General features: G+C 38.0%; 2 protein-coding genes across 2 annotated transcripts in view; one reads left to right on the forward strand and one right to left on the reverse strand.

Annotated features, from left to right (window-relative positions):
* Window positions 1-7,504, forward strand: part of LOC140228511 (peroxisomal carnitine O-octanoyltransferase-like) — a 58,643-nt gene extending 51,139 nt beyond the window's left edge. Inside the window, exons 12-14 of the mRNA XM_072308742.1 lie at window positions 1,341-1,513; window positions 2,432-2,551; window positions 5,009-7,504. Of these exons, the coding sequence (XP_072164843.1) occupies window positions 1,341-1,513; window positions 2,432-2,551; window positions 5,009-5,135 (420 nt within the window). The 3' untranslated portion in view covers window positions 5,136-7,504. The remainder of the gene's footprint in view (window positions 1-1,340; window positions 1,514-2,431; window positions 2,552-5,008) is intronic.
* Window positions 7,505-8,735: 1,231 nt separating this feature from the next.
* LOC140228512 (tetratricopeptide repeat protein 19, mitochondrial-like) lies at window positions 8,736-17,451 on the reverse strand. The gene is made up of 8 exons (XM_072308743.1): window positions 17,065-17,451; window positions 16,249-16,337; window positions 15,369-15,479; window positions 14,761-14,918; window positions 13,998-14,087; window positions 12,757-12,922; window positions 11,734-11,896; window positions 8,736-11,220 (listed from the first exon to the last, which is right to left on the reverse strand). The coding sequence occupies exons 1-8, from the start codon at window positions 17,321-17,323 to the stop codon at window positions 11,108-11,110; spliced, it is 1,149 nt and encodes a 382-aa protein (XP_072164844.1). The 5' UTR covers window positions 17,324-17,451; the 3' UTR covers window positions 8,736-11,107.
* Between the last annotated feature and the right edge of the window lie 226 nt (window positions 17,452-17,677).

A 17,677-nucleotide genomic window follows, 5' to 3' on the forward strand; every position in this document is an offset into this window, starting at 1 on the left:
CAAGGATGATTACATGGCAGGGTCACCATGAGAATGCATGAGTTGAGGCTCAAGGAAGCAGAACAAAAAAAAGATGGCATGCATAAATAATACACAGCTGAATTCACAAGCAAGTGGTATTGTAATGGAATTACACTGCTACATTTCTGAAATATGTGAGCCTCCTATATGTCATCATCCTTGTTCAGTATAATTTGTTTAAGGTTTTTCAAAGTATTGTTTCTCTGCTCAAGAACCACAATAAATTCAACAAATTTATACATGGAGCTGTTGATTTATGTACTACATGATGTGAAATTATGAAAATCGTCTGAAATGCCCCTTTGACTCAAAAAATTCAACTTACAGGACATATCACAAGACACAAACAGTGACATGCCTATAAGTAATGTATAAGCTGAACACACCATTTGTGTGTGTGTAAATGTGGGTTGTTCAACCTGTTGGCCCGAATTCACAAAGGTGGTTTAAACTTGGTTTAAACCTAGAACAGGGTACAAAATAGACTATGGTCTAAAATAAGCGTAAAATAGGCTTACCTTTGACATGTGCATATCAATGTGCATTTGTTGGTGAATGTCTGTTGGCATACACAATCTGTCAATCGTATTTACACTGAAGAAATTTGCTAGAAATTTGCATAAACCATGGTTTAAGTTTCTACCACCTTCGTGAATTTGGACCATTAAGTTCATGGGGATTATGCTACAGAAATTATCTTTTCATTAAATTTGCACCTCTTAACTTTTACAGAACATCCTACATTGGAGAAAGATTGGATTGAACTGGTTGAATTCATTTAAATCTGCACCAGATCAGAAGCACTTCACATAAATCTACCAGTTTGTGAGAGAAACATTAATTTTAACCACTAAAGATATGCCATCTTAGGATCAGATGATGAATTTTAGCAATTGAAAAGCTTTTGATAATTCCGCAGTCAAAATGTAAACAATGATGTGTGACTAAAATATGTTTCTTATATGCATTGCACCATATTTTCCCATCCACAAGAGTAGTATTGTAAATACTGGTATATTAACCCGTTGAGGACGGACTGATTTTGCTACAACACGCATTTCCCATAGACACCTGCCCGAGTATACTCGGGACTCGTCCTCAACGGGTTAAGCCAGTCACTTAAATGTGAATGTAGATTGTATGTCAGTGTGAACACCATCATTAGGCAGAGTTCAACAATTTATGGCATTGTTAGGGTCAAAACAGCACCTTTACTTTTAAATTCATGTGACCTTTTTCATTGAGAAATAATGTGTCTCTCACAGGGATTTTTACATACCAATTGTTTAGGATGTGTTCATATTTTTCCTCTCTTGCAGAAATCCACACAGGCGGACCTCTTGAAGGCAGCGTACATTAAACACGCCACCCTTATGGGGGAGTGCCTGCAGAATCGCGGTTGTGACAGACACCTGCTGGGCCTCTATTTCATCTCGGATGAACTTGGCCTCTCCATTCCTGAAATATTTCTGGATACGGGCTTCGTCAAGAGGTACAATAATGTCTTGTCATTACAGTGTAGTGTTGTACAAGCAGTTATGATTGCACCATTAATCATTTTCACATTAGTATTGCACATTTTTGCTACATTTTTCACCTGTTTGTATTGTTGTGTAAGTTGGATGAAGCACAAATCAGCAAAAATGCCCAAAGTGCTAGATGGTCCGTGATTGCAGTATTTTGCATATTGCTTATCACTGAAAGGCAATGGAATTCTGGATTTTGAGCCTGAATGCAAGTTGGTCAAAACTCTCTTGATTACCCTAGTACACTGTCTTTCAGATAAGCTGAGTGAAATAAGGTTATTTTTACAAAGAGTCCTCCGGCATGGCATGTTGTTTATGCCTTTCCCCCAAAGGGTGTCAGAGGCATTGTGTTTCTAGGATGTCCATCCCATCCATTCCACATCTGATTGCCTGATGGATGGATATTCTTGGTACCTGTCTAGGTGTGCTATAAGAGGTGTAGATTGACTGACTGATCACATTTAGACAAAAATTCATTGAAGTGAAGGGTCTCTGAACTTTGGCTAAAATGGCATTTGCAGCTACAGCTTCATAGAGGAATGTCCAGTGGTTTCATGATTTGTAAGGAATGGTAGAAAGAAGAAGACAATAATTTTTATAAGAATAAGAATGGTGTTTCATATCTATGATCAAGGATGTGATTGCTTCTTTTTGTATTCTGAATGCTTACAACATGCTGCACTCGGCTGACCTCATCATGTATGCCAGTTGAAAAAACTGAAATATGATTGGATATCTTAACGTAATGATCGTCAAACATAAGCTAAAGTGGAGTTGTCATGTCATGAGATGAACATGATAGTCATTACAACTTGTAGTCACAGTTACCAGGTACAAAGTCCACCTTTAACCCTTTCACCTCTACCCCATGTTCAATCCTACAGTGGTGGAGGTGGGAACTTTACCCTGTCTACAAGTCTGGCAGGATACACACCGTTCCTGGGCCTCGTGGCACCCATGTGTCATGACGGATATTTCTGCACCTACAGGATTACAGACGACAAGTGAGTGAATAGACTTCCCCAAGGCGAGGACCAGTATTTTCCCTTTCAGTGCTGGACAAATGCTTTAACCAGTTGTATGCTTTGAGTGGTGATTGGCACAGAAAAACCCATAGCATTGAACATACTGTCCAAAGTCCCCGGCACAAAAAGGGTTAAACATATTGTACACTCCACTCCGTGCTGAAGTTCACTTTATGTGAAAACAAAAAGAGACTTAAGTCAAGTAAATAGAATTGGTGCGCATTTTGTGAAAAGTGGCCAAAAATGGCACTATTTGGGACATAGTTTGTACAAAGAAATATCATAGAAGTCTGTGTTTGTCAATTAGCAACTGTAGCAAGCCCCACTATTGCAAATGATTGCTATTACAATCATCATAAATAAGGAATTTCCTTGATGCAAAGAATGTAATTTCTCTTTCGATTCACTTTAACCCGTTGAGGACGGACTGATTTTGCTACAACACGCATTTCCCATAGACACCTGCCCGAGTATACTCGGGACTCGTCCTCAACAGGTTAAAAGCAGAAATGAGAATAATTTGTAGTTATAAAACATTTATGAAAATGTCAGCTAACCTCATATCAGCTTTTGTTCCAGCTTCTTTGAGAAGCATTTGGGGTATGAATGAGACACAATGTGAGTGGGTGTATACCACTAGCCTTTGTCTGAACATGGAGGTGTTACAGAGATGGAGTGGCAACTCTTCGTAATTCATGCAAACACATGTTTGGGTTCAAGGCGTTACAATGGGATGTCTAGCATTCCACTACGCTTTTAAGTCATGCGCGGCACCGCTCTAGTTGCAAGACAAAGTTCGGAGACGAAGAATGCATTTCACCTTTCGTTGAATTACAAGCTTTATTTCACCGTAAAATTTTTAATGAAATACTCGAATTGATTTAGAATATTTTAGGAAAGAATTCAATATTATAAACATGTATTTCTAGTTTCTTCGTAATGCGCAAATTGAAATGAAATGAAAATTAGGCCCTCTTAAAAACCTAATATTTTTCTATAATGCGCACATTTCCGCCTGTTAGTTTTCTATCTTTTAATCTGGGATATTTTGATCTTTCAAATGAAGTACTCCGCTAAAGCATGTTCCAGCGTGCTTTTAAACTATTTGCTGTTAAAATTGTCAGTTTTACACTGCATTTTGATTCGCTGCTCCAATTCAAGGTACACAAATTCATTGTTGCCATCACATTGAAAGAGAGAGCAAATTGCAGTAGGGGCAAGTATTTCTAGATGTGTGAGCACTAGTCCCGATTATTGATGCTCTCTTTTGTCAAAGCACATGGGAAACACCTGTAGTTGAACGCAAAACTTCTCGGCGGTGCCGCGTGTGACTTCAAAGGAGAGCAGTAATTGTCTCTCCTTAGACTGTGTACATGATTATTGGTGTAGGCTTACAGCTTGTGTAGCACAACCAAAGAGGTTTATATTGTAGGTACTGGAGTATGCAGGGTATGTGTGCGTACAAATTAGACGTCTAAAATTGAAGGGATGGTGTGCACACACACACATCAGGATATCGATGGTAATATCATTTAAAGGGGCATTCCGGACGATTTTCATAATTTCACATCATGTAGTACATAAATCAACAGCTTCATGTATAGATTTGTAGAATTTATTGTGGTTCTTGAGCAGAGAAACAGTACTTTCAAAAACCTTAAACAAATTACACTGAACAAAGATGATGACATAGAGCCTCACATATCTCAGAAATGTAGCAGTGTCATTCCATTACAATACCGCATGCTTGCAAGCTCACCTGTGTGTAATCTATGCATGCCTTCTTCTTTTGTGCTGCTTCCTTGAGCCACATCTCATGCATTCTTATGGTGAGGCTGCCATGTCATCATCCTTGTTCATTGCAATTTGTTATAAACTTCGAAAACATTCTTATTTTTCATCCCAATCATTATAAATCCTGAAACTCTGTACCCAGTATAACTAATTTATATATGTTCAAATGTAAAAAATTGAAAATCATCCGGAGGTCTCCTTTAAGTCTCATCTTTCAATTCACAATGTTAGTGATTTATTTATATCAAAAAAAAAAATACATGTATGTTCTAAGACACTTACATGTAATTACATTTCATTTGGTTAGATATTAATTTTTGCAATATCATATCAACTATTGCCAAGATAAAAGGGAATCTTTTCACAAAATAAATGATTGCGACGTATGCAAAGACTACACTATTTGAGCCATGTGATGCTCAATAGCACAACAATCAATATTCAATGTAGTATTAATGGAGAGTAAAGAAGTGTGCTGCCATCTACTGTTCAATGACTGTACAGTATCCAGGTAAGACAAGTGGCTATGACAGCAATATGGCAGCTCCCTTCATTTTTACCATACACTCTCGTGCCTGTAAACCTCATTGATCACAACTACCAAAATGTACTCTTTTGTGTCTCCTACTGTTTTGACTCCAGCTTCGAATTCTGTGTGGTCAGCCACCGCAGCAGCTCGGAGACCGACAACCACGCCCTGTTCAAGCTCATCTCCCAGGCCATGAACGACATTCACGGTTTGACTCTCCACGCCATGTCAAAGCTTTAAAGCTTTGATCTGACCAACACAATGAAATAATGGTCCATCCATCCTTTCCTGTTGTCTTATTCTGATGCAAAAGGCAAAAATAAAGCATGTGAGATAATCAGCTGTGAGGAACTTTAAGGATGCCTTTTATTGCATCATGATGAAAAATATGTATGTATTTCTTATGAGGTTCCAATAGGCAACGTGAGAGGGGCAAGAAATGATGATTTTTATCCTTTGCACATACCGTGTATAACCTTTTCAAACGCTTGCTTGTTGTGGCCTTTGAACTGTGTATGAATAGTACATAAAGGCCCGAATTCATGAAGGTGGTACAATTGAAACCATGGTTTAAACCATGGACAATGACCATTTCGTTGATGAAATATTCATTTTGTAAACGAAATGATCATTTAGTCAACGAAATGACTGATTTCGGAACGAAATAGGCCATGCGACACTTGGCGCTCCATACAAATTGTCCATGGTTTAAACCTTGGTTTCAATTATACCACCTTTGTGAATTCGGGCCAATGTGTCTAATGTGTCTTCCTTCTAGAGGCAAACAAACCAGATCAACAGACATTATAACTTATTAGAAACTAAACTGAGTAAGAGATTGTAAAGGTACATCATAGTAATCTTTTTATCCTGTACAGTTTGCTGTATTTATAAAGGACACCACTGAAACAGAGGCTAATGAAAATTAGTCAATACAACGTATGACCAACTGGACAGTCTTTCAGTTCTTTTAACCGCTTGTACAAGCCGATCAAGAAGTTTGATGAAACAAGAAGCCAGGGTATAAGAGAGTGTATGTCATTTTTTATTGCACATGCTACCCAAAGCATGCTGAACAAAACCCATAATATCAACCCGTTGAGGATGGGCTGATTTTGCTACAAAATGCATCTCCCATAGACACCTGCCTGAGTATGCTCGGGACTTGTCCTCAACGGGTTAACTATAATTGAAAATGAAACCTAACAACAGTGTTCTAGTGTTAATTACAGACACCTGCAGACTTTTGACCCTGAAATAAATATTCATCTGCAGCTGTTATGAAAGAATTCATCATTCCTTTGCAGGATGATATCATTGGGAGATTTGCCATGGATGGCTCATTACCGAGTACATAAATTTAGATTTTGATCAATTTAGATATCAATTCACCCACATAGTTGATAACTTTGATGACATGTGAAATGTGTTCTGGATAAATTGGTCATTAGTGCAAACCTCACTTTATATCAGGGTGGGTCCTTGAAGATTTTGTACAAGTCTGTCTGAGTTGTAGAAGTGACAAAGACAAGTCATGAAATCGTTCTCTTTGTGTTCTCCACATGTAAGTCCATTTGAAAAAATTGATATGCTATCTGAATTACAATGTTGAACTACAGGCTGTGTATATGCATATCACAATATCCTCCTCTTTCCTATTGTGGTTCCAGGGCCACTTCTTCAATGACAAGGAATCTCTGGACGTTGAATGAAAGCAATCAGTGGGACAAGGGGACAGTTAATGACATACATGTTTAGTCCCCACTGTGATAGTATCAGTGGTCACTTGCTGGCATGCTTACCGTGTTCAGACTCATCCATTCTGTTTGTAAGATTGGCATCTGTTGTACCTCGCATTGCGATACTAGTACAGTCCAACCTTTCCTATCCAGACATGTGGGCACCGGCACTCATCCAGATATGGGAGACTCTATGTTTAATACAGGCAGCTGCCTACCCAATGGTAGCTACACATGTACACTGTACACTGTACATGTACATATAACCTATTGCAGGTAGCATAGACTGGGGTTATTTGGGAGCAATGAATGTCTGTTATTTAGATGAAAATTTGATGTGAATGTATGTAAATTATGTTGGAAATAATGTGTAATTTGTATGAGTTTGTGTTGGAATTTTGTTTGAGTTTGAAATCCCACTTTTTCCCCGTAATTATTAGATTAAAGAGAAAAAAAAAACATGCCGAAATCGCATCCGGATAATAGAGAGATAAAGGGAGGCCGGATAGGAGAGGTCATACTTAATGTTGTAAAGATAAGCTCCACACCAGTGTTAATTACAGTATTTGTAAATTACATGCTATTCAGTCGATGCAATTATAATTTGTATTATTGCTAGTAACACCAAGAACCTTGAAAGATTCACGATGAAATTATGGTATTGTATTGGGCAAACAGATCAAGCTCTTGCTGTGCTGTGTGCACATCACACCAATCCATTTCAAGCTTTACATTCCTAGTACTGCATGGTTCTGGCTTTCTGGGTAAAATGCTCTCATACAATTTACATAGATCTTGTGAGGAAAGTAGATTTAATAAAATGTAAATAACTTCTATGAAATTCTTGTGTGTGTGTGTGTGTGTGTGTGTGTGTGTGTGTGTGTGTGTGAGAAAGAGAGATGTGTACATGTGTGTATGTGTGTGTGTGTGGTTCTGTAATAGGCAACATCTTCACAGAGATGGAAGGGCAGTCCACGTGATCCAAGTCTAATTTTATTGTATGCAGTATGTGTATTCATCAATGGAATGAGAATTGAATGTAGAAACTGTACTTTAAAGCGTTGCAATTACTTTTCTCTGATCCTTGTGTTCGATTCTATGGTATTTAGCCACTTTGTTGTCCCTTTCCAGATACATGTACTCATGTTACTATGGATTCACTAAAACATTTCTTCTGTACCTTTGAATTCATGAAGGTGTCTTTAAAGAAAAAAGAGTAAAAACAAATAATGGACCAAAAATGAATATCTTTGTAACTATACAGTATGATAAAGACTGTGTATGCAAATCATGTCAAGCATACAGCGTCAGTTGACATTGGCATGTTTTGGTGCCACATTGAAAAAAAGTATCTAATGCTATGCTGTTAAGTAGTTTAGATGGAGTTTTGTTTTTACTGTAAGAGATGTCACCTTTTTGTATTATTTTAGATAGTTACTGGGTGGGATGTTGAATTCTTGTAGTTACAATTAAAAGAAAAGTTTTTGGAAAATTGATGTGTAAAGTTCACATAAAGCCAAAGACACCTATCAAGCTAGCAAATCTTATGCTCACTGAGGTTAAAAATTATCAGCAAGTGACACATGTACTCTATTGAGTAATGAATTAGTATGCAAGACCAGGATGTCAGGAACCAGAGGTGTGGCTATAGATTAGATTATGCATTGTTTCATGTTTTTGGCAAAGTATCAAAATAAAAAAATATGTCAATGTGAGAAAACTTTCAGCACCCATTTCTGTTTACAAACATTTTAGTAAAGTGTTTTTCTAGGTAAGTAGTTTTGCTCTTGAGGTAATGCAAAATGTTCTTGTTTTGTTGTGGGAAAGTATATTGAAGCTAACTGAAATTTAAAGCACCGAGCACCTGGATTTTAAGAGCTGTTGACCAGTAGTTTGTTTTTCTCATTTCTCAGGATTTCCATTTGACCTGTAGTTTTGTTTTCAGGAGTTGCAATTAATCATTCTCTTTCTTCTCAGGAGGTGTATTTATTATCTGTTATAACAAGCCATGTCAACCAGACTGTGTCAAGCAAAATGATTGGTCCACTATCAATTTAACTTTAGTATTACTGACCATTATGAACACAAATCAACCAGCATTTTGTAATGGTTGTTCAGAGAGAACCAAGGTACATGTACATGTTGTTGATTTATCTCTGGCTGGCGAGATAGCACTAGTTTCAATAACAGGTTCAAACAAACAAATAAACAAAATAGGTATATATTTTCATGTGCATTATTATTATCTAAGTGGTCTGTTATGTACAGCATATTGAGTCACTAATTGTGTTCAAAGTTCTGAAATGCTAATAAAGTCATTGCCCTTGTGGTTTAAGTGAAATTTGTATTCAGCCCATCTCTGATTGTTTACATAATGGCGGATGCTCTGGGCTTACCAGCAAAAACAGAACTCGGTGAGAAAAGGCAGATCATAGAGGCGTGTCATTAAAGAGTATATTGCATAATTTCTTCAATTTCACCTTGAAGTCACAATCATTCCACATGCAATGCGATCTTCCATATACTTCCTCTGCTCAAAGCATAAACAGTAGAATGTAGTTTCATTATTTATTGACTGCACAATAGACAGCTGAATAAGAGCTCTGGCATTAGTTTTATGCGATCAGTATATCTGAGAGTGGTCAATAACAAACACAAATTCAGTCAATTGCACCCAATTCATAAATTGCCCTACACTGACACTAAAACCATTTGTCACCATTTTTCAAATTCGTTACATTTGTGACAAAATGTATGATAAACTGAATCATGCTTTTACTTGGCAGCAGTATGAAAACACCTATTGTAATTTGCCATTCATGTCGCCACGCACAAACACTAAGATTTGGAAATTAAGTACAATGTATTAAAGAACATCTATTGCTGCCGACACTTGCATAGAAGAGCAATTCACAACAAAGGTACGTGTACTGCACAGTGTAAATCAAGAAGTTAATCAGGTGATAAATAAGTAAAATAAAAAATACTAGCAGAGTGTACCAATACATTGTGCATTAATGTCAAGTAATAGCTTGACATTAACTTTAAAGTGAACTGAAATTCATAACGGCAAGATATATTGGGTCAAAAAAAAAAAATGATATACCTACTGCTACCAAGAGTAACACGACATAATCATTCTGCGGTGTCCAGTGCACTGCAGAAAAGCCATCCTCTGGCAACTTTAAACCCTGATTTCAACTTTTAGATTATATTGATATTATATACTGTAAAAGTGAATATTTTTGAGCGACTAATTTTTCGCACTCAGCCGGGCAAGAAGAATTTCGTGTGTTTTTAATTCCACGGAATCAAGACATCAACTACTGGAACATAAAACAAGCAAAAATATTTGCACACTTTTATGTTCGCCCTGGATTATGGTTGCGCGAAATGCGTGAAAATTTCAACACTGCGAAAATTTCCACTATTACAGTAGCATACTGCCACTCATACAACTTTGTAGTTGATGAGTTTACTCTACTCTTGTCTGAATTTTATCATTTTTTTCATCAAGAAAAATTTAAGAAGTTTCAGAAAACACCTTTTAAATTTTACTAAACTATCCCCCAATAATAACAGTAGGTGAATTGCACTCTAAAAGCTAATCTCAGTACCAAGTTTGACTACCTTTATCCCATACACTTGCATGAACACTGCATGCATGGTGCAATTTCCGACCCAGATCCCATGGCCTGCATCTCGTACCTTGTGAGCGTAAAATTTGGAGGCCATCTTTACTCTGTCCATCCGTACCCTTACCAACTTTTCTGCTGCTATGCCAAGTCATTTTTGCAAAGCTGCCAACCCTGAGACTTAATAAATCTGAACAAACAAAGAAAAATTATTTAAAAAATCTGAACTTTCATAAAGTTCATATACTTTACTATTAACAGATATTTCCAAAAAAATCAGAACACAATGAAATTACTGCATTTCTTTCAGTGAAAAATCTGAATATTCAGATTAAAACTGAACAGTTGGCAGGTATGTTTTTGTCTGAAGCTGTTGAGATAGGAGAAAATGAGCCATCACCTGAAGATGGATATTTACTTTAAACCTGAAAATCTATTGCCGCTAGTGGCATTACACGGTGGAGGTATAAAAGAGAGAGGAGCCCTGTACATTTTCATTGAGTGAGGGGTCTGTTCATGTCCCTTTCTGGAGTACATGTAGTACACTCGTCCCAATCAAGAGGAACGTTCCCTATCATGAGGCAGGCAATGGCTTCATGGAGACGGACAGCAAATTTTGGATTTAGGTGAATGTCGCCTTCACTGCTACATTTAAATGTCATTATGACATAGCAACTCCATCACTGGTAGACTACACACACTCGTTACTGCAGTGTACTTCAAGGGCAATGAAGGGAGCAATACGGAGTCAAATGGTACCCATATTGATAGCCTTAAAGGGACAGTTGCATGAGAGCTTGCCATGCTCATTGACAGGCACACACAGTTCTACAGGAAATCATGACACCTTCTGGAGGTTGGCACGAATGACGAGGGCAGCCTCTCTGTCTCCAGATTTCTCTGCAATGCGCAGGGCTCTCTGGTAGAGAGCTCTGGCATCTTCTTTTCTACCTGTGGAAACCAGAGTATAACAGAGAGAAAAACAAAAAACCTTCGATGTGTGTGTGAGAGAGGACACAATTGTACAAAGGGAAAAAATGAAAATGTTTTTGTAGTCAAGTATAACTATGCTGATAAAACAGTTAACTGCCAATAAATTGAGGAATACAATTAACAATGATAGCTTGGGAAATATTCCTTTCCACTCATATATCAAACTGAAGGTGCAGAAACATTGACATATTTCTTCATCTTTATCATCATCATCACCATCATCACCACCACCACCATTATCACCTTCATCATATCCATCACCATCACTATCATTATCATCATTGGCACTGTACACACAACTGATGAGGATTTACCATAACTCTGGATGAAGCACCTCTGCTGTAAAATGGTACACGCACACAGACACACACACACACACACACACACACACACACACACACAAATTAATAATTAAAAACACAGTTTAATATGATGTGATTTCATCTCATACTTAGTACCACATGACCACACCTTTATGCATGTTGACCGATGCTAAATTGCACAGGATGGTTGGCACCATGGATGGCGAGTCTTTCTCAGCAAGCAGCAATGCTCTCTGCATGTAGCCCTCTGCTTCATCAAAGTGACCCCTCATATCACAGACTGTCCCTAGGTCATTCAGTAGAACCAAAGTCTACAGAAAATTATTGGAGAGAAAATATTTCAATTTTTTTTTTTTTTTTTTTTCATGTTTAGCTTGAAAAAACAAAAATGGCATTACAATATCGTCTGGTACAACAGGACACTGCTAACAATTTGAGGTTTGTAATCCATGACCTCCAAAATTGTTTCATGACACTTGCTCCTGCATCAATTGCACCCATGAAATTTCTACACACTATAAAACCACAAATATAACCCTAACCCTATTCCTAATCCTCACATCAAACTAAACCTGAAAAATCCTATCACAACACTGACCCAAACTCTAAGTCCCTGGAGAAAATAAGACGAGAGCAGTTGTCGCAGGAGCAAATATGGTGTCACCTCAAAAATACATCCATTCCATTTCCCTGTCACAATTGCAATCAGCGACTGCTCTACAACACTCTCTTCACATAAAGTGTGGTGGCTACATGCCCACACATTTCTTAAATTACTACACATACAATGACATTTTAGTGGGTGATTGAGCTTAACAGTCATTTCCCCTACCATATTTTATACTAATATGACATCAACCTGTCATAAAACATGCACATTATCAAGTTTAGCTGCTTAATGTCACATATTTACATATTCAATGAAACTGAACAAGTCAGTTGCAAATTTGACTATGACCAGTGATTCCTGCTCATTGCAAGCATTTGGTATATATTTCTGTTATCTCAGTATCAAATTTCTCCAACCATACCATTCCTTACATTAGCCCTTAGAAGGCAACAAGTTTGTATAACATTTTCTTTCATTTGTGCATATGGGTTTTGTTGTTTTTGTTATTTCTTTTTTGAATTCCAGGAGCTGTAAGGGAAGACAATTGAATCCATTCATTACCTGCGGGTGCGACACGTCATCTTCTTGTAAATCCTCTTCACATATCTTTAGGGCCTTCTTGTAGTACTGCTCTGCCTCGGCGAGTCTGTTTCTTGTGGTGAGGAATCTCGCAAAGTTTTCCATACACATCCCGAGGAGTGCTTTGATGTTTGTTATCGCATCACGGCTAGATATTATGGAGACAGGAAGTAATAATCCAATCACAACATCAGTTGATTATCTGATATAGTTTCAATCCATAGCCTTGATACATAAAACCACAAATTAATGTAGCACTTGATGTAATAATAAATGCCAGATTGAATCATCACGGTCAACCTGAAGCTCTTAACCTCTTCAGACAGTAAATCTTACATACCTGCTCTATGGATCATATGGTCATGTCCGCTGTAGGCAAGAAATGTCCGAATATAAGTTTGATATTCTTGATCAAGACATTGGGTCAGCAATCTGAAGGATGGGGAGTTTGGGGTGGACCCAGAAAAAGTAAATGTTCTGAGCAAAGTATTGATTTCACATGGAGCTGGGAGCACATCTAAAATGGACCAGTGAATACTCGTTCCGGGGACACTTATGCACACAGCTGGTATTTCTGCTTCTCTCAACCACCCTGTCTGGCACCAATAAGAAGTAGTGTGAATGCAAATCATGATATACAGAACATATGAATCATCTTTTCGTCAGCTTAGATAAGAAATTGCCGTCCATTTAGCGACTCCAACTTTCTAGTTTTCAGGCAACTTTCTGTAATATCTCCCACTCTCTGGCTTGTGTTTGAATTTTTCCTGCTCCAATTGTATGATGTATTTCCTCCTCCAATTGTATGATGTATTTCCTCTGGCTTGAAATCTAGCCTTCTCCCACCAAATTCAAGTTTTGTCATATATGTTAAAAAAAAAAAAAAACCCCAAGGCTAAAATAGAACCAGAGAGCATCTTTATTCCTAGAGCTTCAAGGGCCTTGAAGCAGGCAGACCCTGGCCACAAGGGATATACCTTGGTAGCACTTTGTGCACATAATGTTGTGTGTGCACGTTCACGAAATCTGAGTGTCCAGTTTGCTAGGGCCCAGGCCAGGGGGTGGGAGAATTAGAATCACCCATTTAAGAGACGCTAGGGGTTGGAATATCTGTCTATTCCACACTGCATTTTTGGTACGAGAGATATACCATTTACATTTGTAAAAATTAAACTTTGTTATCATCCTTTTGGGAGTGAAATAGTTAATATACTGTAACATACCTTTCATCCGTTGGGTCCTTTGGTGTGTCTTTAAGTAGCTTCTCAGACATTTCGATGCACCATGAATAGCCTAGCTCTGCATCCTCATTCCTGTTGGCAGTGAGATAGGTGAAAGGAATAGTTACTCATGTGATTGTGGTTGTCTTTTTGTTTCACTTTTACTTTTTTGCAGGGGAGGGGGTGGTCACAAACCATGAATGCAGAAAATTTGCAAAAAAACTTGAAAGTATAAATAAACAATGATTATGCACAAATTATTTGGAAAAGCCCAACAGTTTACCAGTAGATAAAAGTCAGAGCAACCTTGTGTGCTATTGGCATATGTGAGTGGCTACATGTTATTGCCTGTTTGTGTTTATTAGATTTTAAGAATTGTAACAGATTAGAAGTGAGAGAAAAAAAAAAAATATCCAGGAAACATGGACAATTTGAGAGACAGGAACATCCGGTAGAATCTCATAAAAGGAAGATACAGAAGTTACACCACTATTAAAGCAGTTGTACAGTTTTCTATGATAATGCCCAACATCCTACACGTAGAAGTCATTGTGGAAACATGACACTGATTTACTGGAACCAAAAGGACAGAAAATATTTGCATAATTTCCTCTACATTTATTATATCACAAAAACAAGAGGTAGACAGATGTATATGCGAAACAGTAAGATGTACATCTTCATGCAGAGCTACCATAAGAGATAGAATGCTATGCTGAACGTATGCTCTGTGCTTGAACAACTGGGGGGGGGGGGGGAATTTTACCTGCCCATGCGTTCAAAAATTGTTGCTAGCTTTAGTGAGATCTCCACCACAGCTGGGTCTCCCTGAGGTAGCCCAGTCTCCAGCAGGACCTGTAGGGTATCCTTGAAGAGGCTCTCTGCTTTGATGAGACGGCCATGGCGCAGGTTGAAATCAGCCATCTTCACTCAAGAAAACCAAACAGAAGCAAATTTCATCACCCACTTTCATATTACCATGCTTGGATTAATGAATAGATTGAGGCTTGAAGAATGCCAAAGACCAGGTCGATGTCAATAAAGGGGGCCCCGAGAATTCACCATTTTCTTTTTTTTCTCTCTCTCTTTTTTTTTTTTTTTTTTTGTGTAAATTAGCCCTTGATAAATGAAGCTACATTAAAATACATGCCAAACAAGGAGGATCCCACACTATTTTCATGTACTGGTACTTTTCTAGTCTTCCTATTTCCAATGGTCTTGTTTACACACTTCACTTTGACATAATTTAGGCTAGGAAGGCATGCTAGTACTACAGTACTGTCTTTAAGAACTCAATGGACTATGGCTCATCGGATATCAACAAATTTCCTAAGTGACAATGTGTAACACATGTTCAGTTTTCCAAACTCTGACCTGATCGTAAGTATAAGCCAGTGCCTGCTTGTTGTTCTCTTGCCGACACATGGTGATGGCACGATGAAAGAATTTCTCCGCGTCTCCAAGTCGGTTCTCTCTTTCAGCAATCTGAGTTCAGAAGAAGAAAGTACCGCGTATTCAAAATGACTCACAAATATCCTATTACAGACTGGATGTATGAGACAATTGTAGATAGTTGGTGGGAATTATTTGAAGATTTATACCACCAAATGACTGATATCATGTGTACCCTCCAAAATGGGGAAGGAGGGAAGGGGTGGCCAAGGGACAGAGGAAAATGGGCTTTTATCTTCTGATATATCATTAACTAGTTATTTTTTTCATGGAAAACATGTTTGCATTATGAGTGTTCTGTAACTGCAAGAAATACAAATAATTCACATGGATGACAGTCTTTTTTATTTCCTGAGATATGTGGAAACTGAATATACATATTCCTACACATTTTTATTACAATTTGACTGGAATTTGACAATGATTAAACTCAGGAGCAAGAATGCCAGATTTAGTGAAAAAACAAAAACATCCAACCCAAACAGGCAAGTCACATAAATTTATAAAGCATTTAGTTCCAGCAAAAGTGAAATTAAATGTTCTGTTGAAAGTGCATGCAGTTTATAAAAAGTTACAATTGCAGATCAACAGATTTCAGTGCAGTGCTCAAAACAGACAGAAGTGATTCCCTCCAAACAATAAATATAATGAAACAAGAAAATTCTTAATCCATTACTCTTTAACGTGCACATTATTAGAATACTACCTCTTTTTGCTATAAAATTTGTCACTTTTGTATTTAAGCTTCTCTGCTAATCAGAGAATTTCATTCATCTTTTGAAACCACAATCTATATACTTACCAAAGCCCGAGCAATCATCTTTTCTATTGTTTCTTTCTTGTCCTCAGACCAGAAGGTGAATGCTAAGCCTGCAGAACAGAGTGCTAAACCTGCAGTCAATACCGGTATCAGGCAAAAGGGTAAATTAATGTCAATGGCAGTACTGATGACAGTCCGATATATGCAGGAAAACTTCCTTAAGTCCCCCCACACCTACTTAACCACTCGCAAAACATAAATGTGTGTGAGACTGTAGATCTGCGTGCATCCATGCGCGCGTAAGCTAGCGAGGACAGGATACTGTCCCTGCCTGGAGTGTGGTATGGAAAAATGGGGGGGGGGGGGGACATTGTATTGATAAGGAAGTCTTTCCCTAGATGCCTTCCCTGCACTTTTGTATTGTGTATTTAAATGGTCCTCATGTTGTTATTCCTTCCCATTTCCTCCCTAAAACTCTTTTGAATTATGAAAAGTGTTCTAACTAAATTTACATGCAAGTTCATGTAGAATACTGGACAATTTTTTTTCTTTTTTTTAACAAGTAACCATATCGAAATTTAAAGATGTTCTGTTACGCTAGTGTTAAACCCTCTCTTTGCTAAGATGACAACATATTGCATTGCCAAAGAATATGACAAATTTTCAGCTTCAAATTATAAAGAGGGTCATTTTCAACTAAACTACCAGTGATGGCTGATAAAGCACATCAGATATTCCACACATTTACACAATTGTACAACATATAGAAACATTCTGTTCTTACATGCAGTTAGATTTTAAACACAAAATTCCGGGAAATTTTCTAGTTTTCTAGACCGTGAAATATTCATCATCTACCCTTAATGTTCTCGGAAGATTGTTCACTGCCTCTGCTTCCTTTTGATTCTTGATGGTAATTATTGCTAGTGCTACCACGACTGCGACTTTGCACAACACGAGCCACCCGAATTGGTAGAGCTTGGGCGAGAATTCGTGACCGACAACCGTGGGGATAGACCGGCGTGTGGATGCCGCGACGTTCCGGTGCTGAGTCCACGGGTGCGGGCTGTGACGGGAACATTGTTCTTCCCACAAATCTTGCTTGAAATTTTCTCATGTCATCTTTTGTCGTTGAGCACAGGTTGTTAGGCCCGTTATTTAGCTGTCTTTCTAATCCCTTGAAGGCACGGCACGTGCCTAATTGTCGAAAACGGTCTGCTCGTAGCAGCAGACGAGTCTGAAGAGTTGCCATATTGCCATCTTTTTGTATACAATCATGTACACAATGCACGTGTGTGTAGGTAGGGCAAAACAAACCCCGGGTCATCTCGACCTCAGAACAAATTTTGGCAAACTTTGCACTCTGCAAAAGTTGAGGCCGAGTCTACTTGCAGAAAATATATTTTATTGTACATTAGTATCATTATTGTTATGTATTTAGCTTAAGACTGTTGAAATTTTCAAGTGGAAA

The sequence above is a fragment of the Diadema setosum genome, chromosome 5 (assembly GCF_964275005.1).
Source record: "Diadema setosum chromosome 5, eeDiaSeto1, whole genome shotgun sequence".
Classification (NCBI taxonomy): Eukaryota; Metazoa; Echinodermata; class Echinoidea; order Diadematoida; family Diadematidae; genus Diadema; species Diadema setosum.

What these genes read in the sequence shown, in the direction of transcription:
- LOC140228512 (XM_072308743.1), bottom strand. Translation starts at nt 17,323, where the DNA reads ATGAGAAAATTTCAAGCAAGATTTGTGGGAAGAACAATGTTCCCGTCA. An exon ending in AGATGATTGCTCGGGCTTTG is followed by an intron (nt 15,480 to 16,248) that starts GTAAGTATATAG and finishes TTCTGAACTCAG; the next exon opens with ATTGCTGAAAGAGAGAACCG. An exon ending in AAGGACCCAACGGATGAAAG is followed by an intron (nt 12,923 to 13,997) that starts GTATGTTACAGT and finishes CATAATATCTAG; the next exon opens with CCGTGATGCGATAACAAACA.